General features: G+C 39.7%; 1 protein-coding gene across 2 annotated transcripts in view; it reads right to left on the reverse strand.

Moving 5' to 3' along the window:
* SLC38A9 (solute carrier family 38 member 9) overlaps positions 1 to 16,657 on the reverse strand; it is a 44,103-nt gene extending 27,446 nt beyond the window's left edge. Inside the window, exons 1-8 of one of the 2 annotated variants that reach the window (XM_035553702.2) lie at positions 16,534 to 16,636; positions 10,806 to 10,957; positions 4,181 to 4,243; positions 3,026 to 3,158; positions 2,357 to 2,478; positions 2,145 to 2,208; positions 1,940 to 2,033; positions 666 to 836 (exon numbers count right to left, since the gene is read on the reverse strand). In XM_035553702.2, the coding sequence (XP_035409595.1) occupies positions 666 to 836; positions 1,940 to 2,033; positions 2,145 to 2,208; positions 2,357 to 2,478; positions 3,026 to 3,158; positions 4,181 to 4,243; positions 10,806 to 10,909 (751 nt within the window). In that variant the 5' untranslated portion in view covers positions 10,910 to 10,957; positions 16,534 to 16,636. Of the gene's footprint in view, positions 1 to 665; positions 837 to 1,939; positions 2,034 to 2,144; positions 2,209 to 2,356; positions 2,479 to 3,025; positions 3,159 to 4,180; positions 4,244 to 10,805; positions 10,958 to 16,533 lie in introns of both variants that reach the window. The other variant, XM_035553703.2, reaches the window with a different exon arrangement.
* Between the last annotated feature and the right edge of the window lie 509 nt (positions 16,658 to 17,166).

Below are 17,166 nucleotides of genomic sequence, written 5' to 3' on the forward strand. Positions count from 1 at the left end.
AAAAGCTTGTGTGTCTGTGCACGTACAAGGGTGTAACTAACCAATGTTTTCTTTTGTAGCAATGCCAGACTAAAAATTTTCTTTCACTGTCTTACAGATCATCATCCCTTCAGGGATGCTAGCAGAAATGGTCTATATGGTAGCACTGTAACTGCATTTGCTGAAATCTAGAATGAAACTAGATTTTCTTAGGTGGAGATCTTTTTCATTAACCTGGATCATTTCAACATGTCATCATATGGCTCATCTGTCATATGGCTATTCAAATAGTTACACCAGTGCAAACAAGGAGGGGGTGAAAATACAGAGTGGAAACATGCAAGCCGATTTGAGTTTGGAATGTTTAATTTTAAGCCCACCAAAGAAAACACATTATAGAAACTGTATCAGAAAGCCTGATTATTCACTTGGATGCCAGATAACTGGTACTTTGTCTTTCATTAGAAGCACACTTCAAGAGAGATTGAGAAACTGACCTTGAAACCATACATGCTTATGCCCCTAACTCCCCTAACTCCACACACAGTTACTTATTTTCACTTGACTTTTCACAAAAAGTAACAAAATCAAGATTAAGTAAACTGGACAATCCTTTCTCAGAATAAAGCAAGGTCTTGAACTTTAAATGAGACAGCTGTAAACATTAACCACACATTAATACTTACTGTATATAAACTTTCCTGTGTTGAACAGAAAGTTGGACATAAGCACCCAATAAACAACCATGGCTCCAACAAGTGATACCATAGAAAATAAGAGGCTTGTCCATTGACCAAAAGATCCAAAATAATACTTGCAAACATCTGGGAATTCCCAGTTTGAGGTATCTATTAAAGCTGAGGAAGATTAAAAGAAGATACAAATTAAATAAAAATGTTATATTAGGGTCACTGGAACTATTCATAAAAAGATGTAACTTTTTCAGAATAATCTGACAAATTCACAGTGCTTCTATGGGCTAAGAAGAGTGCTATTAAATTGAAAGTATAACACTCATTAGGAAATACCGTTCTGCTTCAAACAGGCTACTACATTAATATTGCTTGTTCTACACAAAGCTGCCATACAACTATTCTGAGTACTTTCAGAAGCACTGGAATAAGATGCAAAACGCATGCATACATTTGCAACTAAAGCCTTTTGGAGGAGTTACAGCAGAGCTGGCCAGACCATGAGGTGGTCCTGAACAATATCCTAAAATGAGCTGTCACAAGCTGGAGTAGATGATTTTAACTGCCATTATTTGAGCAAATAAGGCGGTAGTTTATGCAAAAAAGCACCAACTACAAGAGCTGCTAGATGATCTTTGAACAATAAAAGCGCACTCAAAGTAGAACTGCTGTCATTGAGGCACTCATACATGAATTGCAACCAACACAGAATGCAGAGTACGCATGCATTCAGTTGTGCACATTTTAGAGACAGCAGTATTGCAGCTTTCAGATGGCTAAATGATGATAAGGACCTCATTCCATTCTAAGCAGAAACAGACTTGGAAAGTTTATTTTTTTATGTACAAACATTAGGGTAGTACAGACATACAAGACAAGTATATGCAGCTACAGCCCATGTTGTTCCAGTGTAGAAAACAATCAGAAATACAAGCAGAGAACTGGACAGAGTTTATGGAGAAGTAGGGGACCCTCTAGTTCCACAAGTCCCTAAACAATAAATAAGCATCTGAAATTTTGCTTGCTAAGAGTTTGGGTTTGGTTATAAAACTTACGTCCCAAGGAACTGAAGAAAATTCTAGTAAAGAAGAAAATAGTTTACAGAGCTCAGATTCAGATTCCAAAAGGAGGGACATTCAAAGGAATAGCTTTTATTTGCTGGTCAGATCTAATGAATAGCAGTGATAAAGAAAAACTAAAAATCTATTAGATCTGTTTATTTCACACTTCATGGAAATATTTGCATTATGAAACTTGGCATTTCTTACGTATCATTTTCCGTGACTTCACTACTCTGTAACAGCAATAAAGTGTCAAAAGGCCCATCAGTAAGATGAGAATGATTCCAGAAGTAAATCCCGCCTGTTAAGAGGCAAAAATAGTTTACTATGTATCAGTAAGACTATAGAAAAATGAAGAGCAAGCAATGTTGCCAAAAGCATTTTCATAAGCATACATTTTTCATAGCTTTACCTGTTTTATCCCCCATGGAATACTTAATATAGATGTACCCATCATTGTATTCCATATCACAAATCTAAGACGAAAAGAAAAAAAAACAGTGAATGATTTAAAAAGAACTCTTATTCCATACTATCCTCTCAGATAAAATTGTTACACATACTATAAAAAACATTTACAAAAATGCATTTTCTGGCTACTGTATGGGAAGGTGCTTAACATACATTGTCACTATACTGGAGTTTTTACCATAGCCATCTGTGCAACTGTCAACTCTAAAAGCAGTTCCTAATGGACTGTAGATGTAGATTTCATCTGGAGCTGGAAGTACATGATCAGGAGCAGTCTAACAAATGGATGAAAAGTAAGAATTATTAGTAGCACCAAAATAACTATTAACCCAAATACAGCAAGTCAACCATTGCAGAACAAAGTATTTCCATTAAAGTGCATTTTTAAAGAAAAAAAAAGGTGGACCACATTATTTTTTTCAGCCCACTAAATACAGATCCTTGGAATCTAACTACGTAACAGAAAAATAGTTTTTCTTCTGCAAAACATCCATAACATACAGAGAGTTTAATCACTGCAGCAGTCCACTCCTTAAATCCCCCCATAAACGAGTACCCGTCTGGGCAGCCTGGACCTCTCTTCCAAAATTCATACTGTTTGTATCTTTTCTTGGATGGTAAAGACATCGCACAACAAGTTGATCACGACTTGTGATAGCACAAGACCTTGTTAAGGCACTCAGCTACTAGGTATTTACTTCAAAGCAAGCTACAGAGTGATTCTCCCTCTACATTTATCTGTGCTTCTTTTATACAACTAGGTTGTGGAAGAACCAACATGCTGGAGACCACTCAGTTAATGTGACCCTGTGTTTGCCTTACCAATGCCCTGTCTGTAGGAGACGTGAGCCTGCTATAATAATGAATCCGCTTATTCATTGCTGAAGCTTCGTCAGTGACTCGTTGCATGTCATCGTTCACACTGACTATGTTTGTAGGCTCCACATGAAATGGTCTAAAGGAGGGAAAAAGACAAAACAGAAAGGAGATGAAAACCCTTAACAACCTTGTAATATGAGAGGTAACATATAATTCAGAGCGCAGCTTAGAATCACTCTGGATGGATCGGTCACTCACTGAAACAAAGCACATGCGAATCCATCACTGCCATGAGAGAAACTGCGATACATGAAAGAACCATGCCTTTATATTATCCATATTAAAATGGCGTCTTGCACAGGTTCTACATGGCAAACTAACATCAAAATTCAGACCTAATATCCAGTCCATTAGTTCTCAACAATGAGTCACAGTAGAACTACATGTTAATAAGCTTGGCCAAGCTTATTAGTGTTTATAGCTTGTGTTGCCAGAACTAGTGATGAGGAATAGAGTTAGAAACAGAAGGCGTGAGAATGCAGAAATAGAAAGAAGACAGAGAAAAAGAGGAATGAGCAGTGGTAATGAGGACCAGCTAAAAAAAGGCTGGAAGTAATAACCTAGCCAAAAAACACTGTATAAAATTGTGTTTAATGGGGAAGGAACCAAGCCCAAATCAGCCAATATGATCATAATTATTTTTAAACCAAAGCAACCAGGAATGGAATTTGTCAGAGACACTGAACAGCAGATGTCCATTTTCAGCTCTGAATCACCTCAGGATTTCCTTTCAAATTTAATTAGATTAATTACAGAGAACAGGATTTTCACTCAGCAAGAAGTCCTACAGTTCAGAGATACACTCTCACGGAGATGTGCAGCATGCAGGTGGTCTCCCTGCCCTCTTCTCTACTTACATGTTAGACTGCAGGAATGGTCCTAGCCCCTGAAGAAGAATGCAGCCACATGCCCCAATTTTTTCTTTGCATACACATATGTATGGAGCAAGCAGAGTGAAAACTGCAGTTCCTCCTGCACTGCTCCCAAAGTTACAACACAGAAATATAGAACCTAATCAAAATACTGCAAAGATTGCAGGGGATACTGGTGACCTGTAAGCCTTGCTGCAGATTTTTGGGGTTTTGTTTTTCCTTTCACCTTTTCATTCCTAAAGGGATATCAACATCGTCCTGATCTTCCTCCAGGCAGATGGTTAAATGACTTAGAAATAAACAAACAAAAAAACAAATCAGAACCCACAAAAGTAGATATCTCAACATGTTTCACGCTACCAATGGCAAAAATCAAGTCAGCAATAAATCCAGCCATTTTACCTGTAATACCACCACCTATTTGAATTGACTGTTTTTAAGTATGCATTTCTGGCTCCGACTACAAAAGAACTTTGTCAGCCCCTCCTGCCACAGCTCTCAGTAAAGTGACAAAGATCCCATTCTCCTTTCCTGTGAATCATTAAGCATTTGCACCATCACACTATCTTCTAGATGGGAAGAAGAAAAGGAATACAGCTCTGAAATCAGTTGTGATATCTCTGGAAAAATTGATGGTAGGTCCTCAACTTTTAGCATGACTTCATTCCTGTATGCTTAATAGGTATCGCCGGTATGAATAACGGGAAAAATGCAAACTAACAGAAGCAGAAAACAAAGAAAAGTAAATTTATTCTCTACAAATTATAGTAAATAATTATTTCCTTTAGCTTAGACATCACTAATTCTTACATCTTCCTTCATCATGGAAAAAATTGCTTAGGCTTGCTAAATCATTTCCGATATACTGAAATGAAAGTGAACAGACTTTCAATTTTTAAAAAGTTCCCAACTGACTTTTTTTAAATTTTTTTTAACGTTCACAAAATGAAGGGGAGAATGATGATTTTGTGTGTGGACTTCTGGGGTGTTTCTATAACCAATTAAGAGACACACCACAACTAAACAGGAATAAATTTTAAGCAATAGTTTTAGTGCTCAAGCCTGAAGCACACATAGGTAATTCCATAGGTATTTAACAAACAGAAATGCTCATGGACTGTCAGCTCTGAAGGACTTAACTTGCTTTAGTTCAAAATTTATTGGGCTGATCCAATCATTGGACACTGCTGAAAAATATTTCATTAGAAGAGCTAAAATAAAGATTGTAGTTATGAAAACAGGAAATGTAATATGTTTGAATGCCTCCCCAAATGAGTTCTCTGTTGTTTTCACTGACGTATATTATGGAATAGAAAGTATATTTTGCTAATTATACAGCAGCTGCATAGTATAGTATGAAGAGCTTCATGAGGACTACCTCTTTCCTACCTCAAGTTAATAGTAGTACATTCCCTAAATCTTCCCTTGCTAGTGTGAAAAAGTTACATTGAGACGAAGTCTACATTTTGTTTCAAAGCAGGCAGACCTCTGGCAAAGACTTCTTTCAGCATGGTGATCAACAGCCGTTGACATGGCCATCCAAGAAAATTCTTCCAGACTGGAAGACAGTGAGTGATTATTTTCTAAAGCAAGTTAAAGCCACAGAAAATTTTGAAGGTGAAACAACATAAAACATGAATATGACATTCTATTTTATGGTGAAAGCACTACTGTTTGTTAATAACCAAATATCAAGAAAAAAAAATTGACATGTAGCAAAGATGTTATCTGTCACTAGGTGAAATCTCTTTCTCTAAAGAATTTCTTATTTTCTTCTGTATTGCGAGCATAGTCTGGATTGAACAAGCAATTTGGGATGCGATCTTCCTCTCTGACCTCCACTAGGAGCAGGTAGTGCTCTCTCTAGGATCAAGGCCACTTCCCAGCCCCAGTTATCCCCAGATCAAAGACTGGCTGTACTACAAACTCAGACGTGTCTGGGAAGCTCTCAAAGATTACCCTGAGATTTTCAAAGCCCAAGGTAGGCAGGATACAGTCTGGGCTATATTTTGTCAAACTCTTTCTAGGGACCTTAAGTCTAGCACTCAAGCGGTCTGTACATGCAGGCTTCAGCAGCTGCAACAGATTCCTAGAAAACTTTCTGATTTACACGTACAATCACATTATACCACTCATGTGGCAACATGAATATGAAAAGGATGAGGGCCAATGTAATCTGGGGGAAGGGAAGAGGTTACATGACTGGAGGCTGTGATGATTAACGCAGAACAGTGCAGACAATTAAAATGCACTGAGATAGACTACAGTATCCAATGAATTTATTACATCCACACCGACAAACACAATAACAACTTACATTTCAATAGCTAGCCTAAAAAACAATGCTCTTTTTAGCAGGACAAACACATCAGTAAAACAAAGCTGTTTTCCACAACAGAATGAGTACAGACAAGAAGCAGGATCCCATACAGGAGGTCCACACCTCCCAAACATTAGCCCCTGCACATGTACTTCAGAAACCATCCCCAGCAAACCTGCAACTACACTCATCTGCTAGTTATTTCTCACACAAAGGAACACAGTTAATGAGAATCTAATGCTGGTCTATGAAAGAGAGAAGAGGGCACTTGTCCAAACTTCCTCACAACACGATCTTTGGTAGCAATTCCTGCTAGCAAATATAATGAAAAAAAGCGCTCATAATTAAGACTGTTTCCAAATACTGTGCTGTGTAAACTTCCAGTGTTGGATTTTGAAAGGTGGCAAAGAACACAATAGGAAAATTTTTTTGGCAAGCCACATACAATCTTGCAACTGCTAGCATGTCTAAAGGTGCTACATCTCATATCTAGACATTTTCAGAAATGTACTGTAGTTTGCAGAGCAAAGAAGGAGTAGAGCAAATACCTACCTTACCCTGTCGCTGAAATATTTTTAAACATCAAACAACTGTTTCTGGGCATCTGATCAAAAGCAGTTTTCTGAGTATTAAGCCCTTACAACATATTTTTTTTATGTCATTGTGTTTTTTAGCTCTACATGATGGTACTAATACCTTTAAACTAGGCAAACTTTTCATACCCGAATAAATAGGAAAAAAACAAACAAACAAACAAAAAAACAGAAAACGCATTAGAAGATGCAACTTCTTTCCACTCCTCCAAAAAGACCAAAAGAATCTACTATAGCTTATTACACTGATTTCTTTGACTACACAGTATCAAAAATCTATCAGTTACTTTTCACGGATTTGAAAGGATTACTGTACTGAGATAAAGCTGGCAAATTCCTCTGTCTGTTGTTTTACTTAGTCACCAGATTATTACAGGAACTTTATATATGGCACAGAAGAAACTAATGAATAAAACTGGTTCACCATCGTGGAAATAAAAGTAAGAAGCAAATGTAATGAATCTATATTCATAGATTGCTATTTCTTCCTTAATCAGGAACCATCTCCTACCTGTGTAAGAACGCTACAGATGTTAGTGCACTTACCTTGAGGAAACCAATTAAAAGAACACCATTGACTTGATTTCTGCCATTCTAAGCTGTCTAATTTGTAAACTGTATGCTCATGGTGTATTCTATAAGGTCTTTACTCTCTTGGAAAAACTCAACTTTTTCCAGGTTCTTAATACCATTGTCATTATTATGACCAGCACATGACCATACAACTATCTGGAAGTATTTGATGGCAGCAGAACCAAAATAACCCTTCAGAACTCAATACTAAGTCATCTCTCTTGCTCAGAGGATATACATTCTAGTTTAACAAATAAGGAATCACAAGCTTTTCCATATCGCATTGCAAGCACTGTTATGTCTTCTCTGTCAAAGGTAAAGCTATTCTACACTACTCTTACAACAAGTAAGAAGTTTCATAATGAGGCATTGTTGGAAAGTAGTAAAATTAGGAATTAGTAAAAACGTTAGCAATAGAGAAAAGTGAAAAGCAAGCAATGGAATAAAAAGATCATGTGGGTTTGGAGAAGTAAACGTATGAATGCAGAAACTGTAGCTTTGTAGAGGTTAGTCCCTAACACTGTATACCTTTTTGTAAGTTAAGAGAAATTTGAAGATGAAAAGGAAACACTTTTGTATGAAAAAAGCTTCTCTGACTGCCACCTACAGACACTGTTTATGTTAATTTAACAACTTAATTTCACCTACTGATCTCTCCTACATTGTGGGAAAACATTATGGGACTTCAAAAACGATTGAAAAATAAAACAACAGGGAAGAAGTCTTGATCTTCTCTTATCAGGGGGCATTGTTACTTTCTTCATATGCAAAATAAGTTTTTTCATATGCAAAACATCAGATTGAGAATAAGTAGGTTTGAAAAGCAGTAAGAAGAAAAAAGAAACTCCTGTCCCTTGAATACAATAAGCATCAATAAGCCATTGCAATGAAATTTGGCCTTTTAAAAGGCCCTACAAAATGGCCAAACACACCTAACAGGGTGTGAGTAATTCAGGTCATTGTGAAGAACAGTAACACCCTCTTTAAGAGGATTAAATGTAGCTTTGTATTTTCACCAAAATACTAGAAGAATACTATACAAAATAATTTACAACTCTAATAAACAATTAGTTTATTGTTCTTATGTAAACACTGAAAAGCATGCTTTTCAAAAATCCAACATCCTCCAAGCTGTTAAGAAAACCAAACTATGTAAATGCAGTCAAACCTAAAACAGCCCAAGCAAACGGAGAGAATAGCATCAAGAAAGGCAAACAGTGATTATAAGCAAATCACACAGAACACTTCAACAGCAACCTCAATCAAAGCAAAAATAAGGACCCTGAAAATGGGTGTTAGGGGACCACACAACTATGTCTGATCACAGTTTCTGAACAGCAAATTTAAAAAAGAAGCAAACTAAGCAGAGAACATCATGTACTACTATTGCATTTGCACTGTTTGATGCTTGTATGGATGACAAACCTCTCTCCCTCAAGCTGTGATTCCTTGAAGCTCTAATGAGCAAGCGCCTCCAGTCACACTCAAAAGACTACAAAGCCCCGATCACTGCTCTGATTGTGCCCAAGGCACACCGTGATGGCCTATTCTTCCCCATTCCTTTCTCAAAAGACTGTGCCACCTCTTCTAATATGCAGAAATGAAGTTCAGCACTGTTTGGCACCACAATGATTTCCGGGCCCTTCTGATATCCCAGGTCTCGTGCCCTTCATTTTTTGTGCCTCTGCATGCTTGGAAGACAAAGGATCAGGCTGTACTAAAGAGGAGAAAGGACTTTGAGGAGGCACAAAAAGGACAAAGAGGATGGATCTGCAAAGCTGGAGGTTGTAGAGGTGGGAAAGTAATCCAAGAATACTTTACTGCTTTTGGGGAGGAAACTAAATGCCATGTGCTACAACCTTTTATGAAGTTGAGTCTCCAAACTTCAGAAATCACAAGGAAAGTAAAACACACAACAAGAAATCAACACCAAACCTTACTTTTGAAAAGTGGATCTTGGCATTTCGATATATCGCAAAGGTGCAAACTTCTCCCTTTACACTGATATCACTGCACCACCTGAAACCCTTTGCTCCTCCAACACAACAAATGCCTGCTTTAACATGAGGAGCTCCCAAAATACACATAAATTGGCAATCTTCCTATGCTGGGTGGGCCATGAGGGGCTCAGACTGCACAGGAAGAAGATAAACCAAGAATTCATTTTGCACAATTCCTTTTCCATCTTGAAAGTATCTTACTATTTTCTCATCTTTACATATACCATTCTGTACTTGCACACACCTGTATTTCACTCTTCCTCTGTGCTAACTCATACCCTTGTCCTCCCCCTCTCCTCCTTCCTTTGCTCTCAGAGAAACAAGAGATTGTTTAGCCCCTGGCTAACACACACATGGGCTCTTACAGCATACAAAATTTACCCACCCAGGCTGAGACAGCAGGAAATCACTATCCTCAAGAACTCTTGCTGAAGTGGCCACCAGTAAAAGGATTTTGTATACAACAGTGCCATCTTCAGCTTCTTCAGGAAGACTGCACTACTGAAATATGACACTGGAGGCAAATAGAAAATAAAAGAGGCAGAAGAGAACAAACAGGGTCCAAAAGGTAGCATGGGGCTATTCCGTTATGTAAAAATGTGGAGCGGGTGTGTCCAGCAAACTTATGAAAGGCAGTTCCCACTCTGATTTCAGTTTTGGTTCCAGGACCAGCAACAACTCACAGAACTCTTAACTGCAACAGCAGTGGAAGTCTCCCACCCTGACCTCCTTTGGGGAATAGAGCTGTTCAATTCTATAAAAACATGCAAAATTACTGCTTAGCTAGATAAATACTATTTTTTGCAGGCATGCCAAAAAGGATGGGCTGCTGTATTTTTCATATTTACTCAATCTCAAGAAATTCTATAGCTTTCCTAAAAACAATAGCCATCATTATTTCCTCAATACAAGCAAATAATGTATTCCTCTAGTATTACCTGTGGAATGCACACAGAGCCATTTACACATACCAACAGCTATTTATCTACAGCATCTGGCAAGCTTTCTTGTGTAGTCTCAACATTTCACTTCGTTGTGCTAAATAAAAACCATCACACGTCAGTGTACACACACTGTATTCATTCAGTTATTGAAAAGCATTTTATAAACCACATGCAAAATTCTAATTGAAGCACTCTCCTTGAAGTAACGTCAACTGAAAAGTCTTATTAACAAAACAATAAGCACATCTCTTCATCCAGTGCTTGGAGGTAATGTCATATAGAGACAAAACAGGAACTATTTGTATTCAGACACTGGATTCCAAATGTTAGTTTTCTGTCTTCATAGGATTCTGTTGCTAGAAGCAAAGATTAAACAACTCTTTACTACATAATCATTCTGTATGCTCAGTATTTGTCATACCTTTTGCATTTAAAGTCTTCTGGATTAAACTGTATATTCATGATTCCATAATTGCTTTCATCGCCTCCAACAGGAATCAAGAGAGGTTTGGTGTCCTCTTCCATATTTGATGGATTCACTTATTTTTTCTAGATTTTGACAGTTATTCTAATCTAAAGAAAGGAAAACAGAAAAACGCAGTTAAGTAAAACTGTGTACCTGTTATGAATTTAACAATGGCAGAGTCCCACAGAAGCTTCAGGAGATCCTGAGGTGAAAACAAACAGAAAGTCCATTTAATTTGTTGTTTAAGAATTCTCATTTCATAATGCAAACATCCCAGGTTAAGTACAGAAGTCACAATATTTTTATAACATACTACCCATTTAAGTGGTCAATATACCACTGTGCTCTGAATTTCTGTTACTACCACAAAAGGCAATATAAACTAAAGCATTATGATGGATACTGTCTTTATGTTGGGACTGAAAAGTTTGAAAAAAGCAACGCTCGGAATCTGAATTTCTTTTGAGCTACCGTAGCTAAGAATCAAGCCCACCACGTGGAAAGTAATGTTAAGTATATTTGTATGTAGGTCTTATTCTATAATTTTCGTTAGATTCCTTCCCAGTCCTTACTGCCCCACTTTAAGACCACTGTGATTTTTAAAAGAGTTGTATTTCCAATTTGTAACAGAACAGCTGAGAAAAATTTATCACAGTTATTAGAGCTACTGTTTCAATAATTTACTTCAGACTTTACAGCAAATACATATGCAGTTTTCCGGTGTACTTCTCATAACAATAATAAAGATCAGATTATAGCAGTCTATCATGTTCAGGCTCCTTGAATCAAAGGCAATGAGTGGTTTAATAATGCATTAATAATTAGGTGTTGTATGCATTAAGAGCAGTCCTAAAAAGCAGACTGCTTTCAAGCAAATGGAATTCTATTTGCTTAAACTGAATTGCAGACCTCACAAGGGACTTGCTGTGGTCTCATGTTCAGCTGAACAAATATAATGGCTTTAACAGCTCTCATCCCTGCTACTGCCTGAAGAATTCCTCACATATGAAGAAAAATGGTAGAGGTATCTGCTTTTTTAGGGGGACTGTTTCCTGATTTTTTAGTATGTTAGACAGGCTGATGGAAAGATGGATGGGAACTAGAGCTGGCAGAAGGAAGGATGGCACAGGATGGTAAGACAGAATGAGGTAGGTATCATCCTTCTACTTCTGAAGGAGAGGATCAAAAACAAAGGAGAGTTAGCAATTTTCAACTGAGTTGACTCCCAGGGGCCAAATAGCTGCCATTGCTAAAGGAGGCGTGCAACGATGGTGAAGAAACACATGGGATGTTGAGGGGCTGCAAAAGCACGAACATTGGTTCAAGCTGCCATGGAAGCACATTTTAGAGAACAGGCTTCTGTTGTGCGCTGAGCACAGGTGATAGCTCTCTATTCTCAACAGGAGGTAGCTACTGGAGGCTCCAGTTTCACGGAAGTGCTGCTGAAAACACTAGTCCTGCCCTTGACAGCACAAGGGCATTTGCGTGATCCCCATGTTTAACTGGACTGGGAAGACTGATCCAAAAGAAAATTAACCATGCTTTCCTGTGTTTTAAATTTAGACCAGTTTTAAGCCTGGGGCTTGTTGTCCAGCTGCACACATGTACATGCTTGTACAAAGTAAGGGGCTGATGCCATTTCACCCGGAACGGCTGACACTTCCCTCATGCCTTCAGCATACATGACACTACAGCCCAAGATACGAGAGACTTGAATGAAGTTTTAGTTTAAATGCATTATTTTGGCTTGTTCATTTTAGCTCTGTAAGAGGTCGTAAGGAGTGATCAGTGATAATAAGACAATTGTGCAAGCCTTCTTTGCAGTCCCTGGTAGCATCACCTTTTTTCATTTTTGTCGCACTCTAGTTTACGCTGAAGTCCTTTCCTTCTACAGCATTGTTGTCAGTTCTTCAGCTTTAGTTTGAATGTCTTACATTCTCTTTTTCTTCTAAACTCTTCTGGTGACTCTCAGCTTTCACATTCCTGCTCGTTTCTTCTCTATTTTCTGCCTCCTCTACACTGTCAAAATTGCTTTCCAAACCTGTCTTTACCAACCACTGTTTTCAAAGAGATTTCTTAATTGACAGCAATATTCTAATTTCCTTTCATGTGACATACTGTTCCTTTCCAAATCCCATTTACAGCTTCCCTCGTTTATTTATTTCCTACTGATTTCCCATACTTTTCTATAGCTTTTAGTCACCTCCTTTCTCTGTGCTGATTACCTTTTATGCTTTGCACACTCTCACAGTTTAATTCATCTCAGTGCACATCTACTTCCTCCAGCAGCTAACTATTTCTGAAAGAAAACTGTGGGCCCCAGAGATTTCATCCACTGCTACAACTATTCACCTGTTCCTCTGCCATTCCCAAGCCCTTCTGTATCCTTCTGACTGCACCTCAAGACAACAGTTTTTATGGCTTTATTTTTTGTTTTTATTGGTCATTTCTAGAGTTTACAGCTTCTTTCTTACTGTGTAAGATAGTAAGCATCAGGTGGAAGATGGATAATCCTGTACAGTTTTTTTATTCCATTCTATTGTCTTTTCCAGCTCAACATTCTGCATGCTTTTTATGAAGAGGCACACACCCCCATCTCTCAGAAGCTGAGATCCCTCACTCCTGCATTCTGCAGCCTCTTTGTTTGAGTTTAAATCACACTCTGGATTTAGCTATAAAAACGCAGATGAAAATTTAAGTCCATAGTGGCTGGACTGAAAATGGAAATAAACTCAAATCTCAAATTCTCATTAATGTTTTTAGCTAGAACTTTCCAGAAGACTGCGTTACTGAGATCCCTTCTTTCCCCAGGGCCCAGTTTATGGTGTGGATTAAGAAGATATTAAAGGCTAATATAAGAAACAGCTCTGAATTAAGATACTGCTTCCTTAAAACGTCCCTTAAACAGTGTCTTTGTGCTTTGCAATTCAATCTGACAAATGCAGAAAACACTGATCAGCAGTCTGACTTCCTCTGCACTATGACTACAAAGAACCCAGAACATTTTATAATATTCCATAAAGAAAAATAGTCCCTTCAAGACACAGCATGCAATAAGTTAGGCCTGAAAGCATGATTTTGGGTTAAAGCATTGTTTCTTATTTGTCTCTTAAGGGCCTACGTAAAAGCTGGATTGATGAAAAGGGTTTAAAAGTCAGAACAGATAGGTGAAGCTTATGACTAGCAAATTAATTACTTCACAAATAGATACCTTATGTGAGGACTGTAGCTGGAACCAATGTAGCTTTAAAGAAAACTGCAGGCAAAAGAGTAAAATGCAGAAAAATGAACCTGATTAACCTTCTTTTTAACTAATTTTAAACCAGTATCTCCTTTTGGCTGGATTGTATTCTCAATAAATATTTTTAATACACAGGATAGAGCCAGTTATGCTACCTGGACTAATTGCTTGACACTTTCCATTACAATAACCACTTCTCACCTCCTTACTTCGCTAGTGTCCTAGTTATCTATCTAAAGCTTTTTATACTAGATATTTGATCTCTGCTCAACTAATTCTGGAGGCTTATCTTTTAAAAACCTGTTATATGACAGGTTCTGTACACAGTCTTCAAATCTTATAAGGAAGACTGGGAAATAAAGCATAAAGAATTATTGCCAAAAATCAAAGCTGCGTAACAAACTTCATCCTGTTTGTGTATCTTATGGTACACTGTGGTCACAGTTTTCACGTGGCCACTGCTGCATTCTGAGAATTATAATGGACCTCTGGGAATTAATGTATAGCTGCTTGGAAATGGAGACAATAGCTTTAAGGACACCTGACTCATTTGTTATCACACTGGAAGAGGTAAGAGAAAGACTGAAAAGTTTCAGGGAGTGAAGACAAGGACCCAGCAGACTCATAACCTTCAATCTAACCTGGTAGCTGTGCTGTGACTTGGTCTTCTTTGCACTGGAAGACAAAACCACGTTACAGTTTGCTGGTATTGCGAACCTAAGCTTCTATCTGGTTTGTCTACAGGCATGTGTATCAATGTTTTAAGGTGAGAACCCACCTGGACAGGTTAGTACAGACTTACAGCCCAGGCTACAGAAGAAGGTTACCAAACAGGTTTATACCACAGCCGTCACAAAACTGTGTTAGTCAGTTATCCTAGTCATCCCACAAGCACAGACTGTGCTTTGCTGGTTTGTAGGACTGCTGTTCACCAAAGAACTCTTCATGGAGGGCAGGTGGAAGAAGGCAGAGAAGGGAACTACTATCACAGCCTCCAGAGTGCCATCAGGGGTGCCAGCGCAGCTGGAAATACTGGCAAAACAGCATCTGCAGCTCTGAGAGCTATTTATACAACAGCTCTATGTCAATAAAGGTGAAGTTGCTACACAGATGCTAGCACTGGTTCTGCAATAATTTCTTTGTGTAGAAAGGAGACCCGATGGACAAGCCATCACAAACAAAGCCTTAATTCTTAATTTGGAAGTCATGCATCTTAAATTATCAGAGACTTAAATCAACTTTAACTTGTTATTTTTTAACTTGCTTAATTACAACTAAAGCCTTACAGAAGCAATTTTGCCACCAAAAACTGTTCTTATGGTTATGCACAGCAGTAGTTTCCTTTGCTTCGAGATATCTAGTGGTTCCTTTAAGTATAGCTCCCTGACAACTAGATTTCACAAATCAAACTGTGACAAGTTAACCTGTTTCATTCTTATTTAAAGTCATTACTTTTATAACCCCACCTCACAATCATGATTTAAATACTACAATCCACTAATACAAGTATTTACTTCAAATAAGGAAAATGATTTTTAAAAGTTCTACTTGGCGTGACATGGTCTTCTGTTAAATTCTGAACTGAAGAATGGATGAATAAAGGTCATGGCATAAATCTAAAGTAAACTGCAGGCTATGCACATAGAAACTGTGAGAAATAAGCATGTTGTACACCGAAAAACAGGAACTTCAAAGTAAGACAGAAGAGTTTCTTGGTTCCTTTTTTGGGGCAATAGGCCCTAGCTTGAAAGGGACTGAAGAATGCTATACTGCTTCTAAGACTATAAGCATACATTCAGAGCCCCTTAAAACTGGCACAGCTTGCCACAAGTTAGCTTGTCCATACTCTCCTAGATCTGTATTGGTTGAAGATGATTAAAATGCATAACAAATGTAAATTAATAACTGCTTTGGTAAAATGCACTCTTGTCGATACAAACTGCACTGTCGTTGAGCTCCTACGTACCTTGGGCAGAACCACTGACAGATGATACCTACGTAAAATTAAAAAGAAATGGAACGATAACTTGTCTTCAACAATTAAAGCCTTTGTTACTTGCATATAGGTGTTCGCGTGAATTCTAAAGACAGAGGTATAGGAATGCAAACAACGTTAGCACCTTCGTCCTTTATCTACGTTTCTACCACCACCCTTTAAAAGGGACCGGGGCCCACGGGCTCGTTAGGACTGATTTAAGCTCTTCCACGATTTACGAATCCCCCGAAAGGCCTCCACGCCCAACACAACGCCCGCCGCTCGGTTACGTTCCTCCTCCGCGGGCTTCGCGCTGGAGCCGGGCCGCGGCCGGGCGGCTCCCCCGTGACCCCCATGCCGCCCGCCCTCCTCCCGGCACACCGTGCACGCCGGGCCGCGGCTCTCGGCCGGCCGGCACCCGCCGCTCCCGCTCTCCCGACGGCCCCGGCTCGGCGCCGCTCCCCTACCTGCGGCGGCAGCGCTCCGCGGCGGCGGCGGCGGGCAGCGGGCCGGGCCGGGCCGGAGCCGGGCTGTGCCTCCCGGCGTGCCGGGCCGCGCAGTTCCGCAGGCGGGCCCGCGGCGGAGCCGCCCGAGCGCGGCCGGGAGGAGGGAGCGGGGCGGCGCTGGCAGCGGGGCGGCGCTGGCAGCGCCCGGCTGGCCGGCGGCGGTGCCGGCCGAGGAGCGGCAGACAGCAGCGCGCCGGGTCCGGCTGCGAGCGCCCTGCGGGCGGGCGGCCCCGTGGCTGCCCCTCCTGGGCAAAGGCCGCGGCGTGGCAGCTAGCCGAGCCCCTCTGCCCGCAGCAGGCCTGCTGCTGCCATCTGGGACACGTGCTGTATGTAACGAAACGTGTCCTGCGCCTTGCTGCCTTCTCGGTTAAGCGAGGTATGGATGCACGTGCAGGTACCAAACGGCCCTGAAAAAAAAAAAAAATCGGACTTGTTAGTGGCAATTGGTCAGGTGTCCATTGCTAGGGTAGTCCCAAAGGGGGGAGAAAAACGAGGAAACCTTGAAGAAAATAGGGAGGCCTGTAGCTTGCGAAGTCTTTCTATAGCTTGTGTAGTCTTTTAGTTCACAGAACCATCGAATCATCTAGGTTGGAA

The sequence above is a fragment of the Cygnus atratus genome, chromosome Z (genome assembly GCF_013377495.2).
Source record: "Cygnus atratus isolate AKBS03 ecotype Queensland, Australia chromosome Z, CAtr_DNAZoo_HiC_assembly, whole genome shotgun sequence".
NCBI classification, from domain to species: domain Eukaryota; kingdom Metazoa; phylum Chordata; class Aves; order Anseriformes; family Anatidae; genus Cygnus; species Cygnus atratus.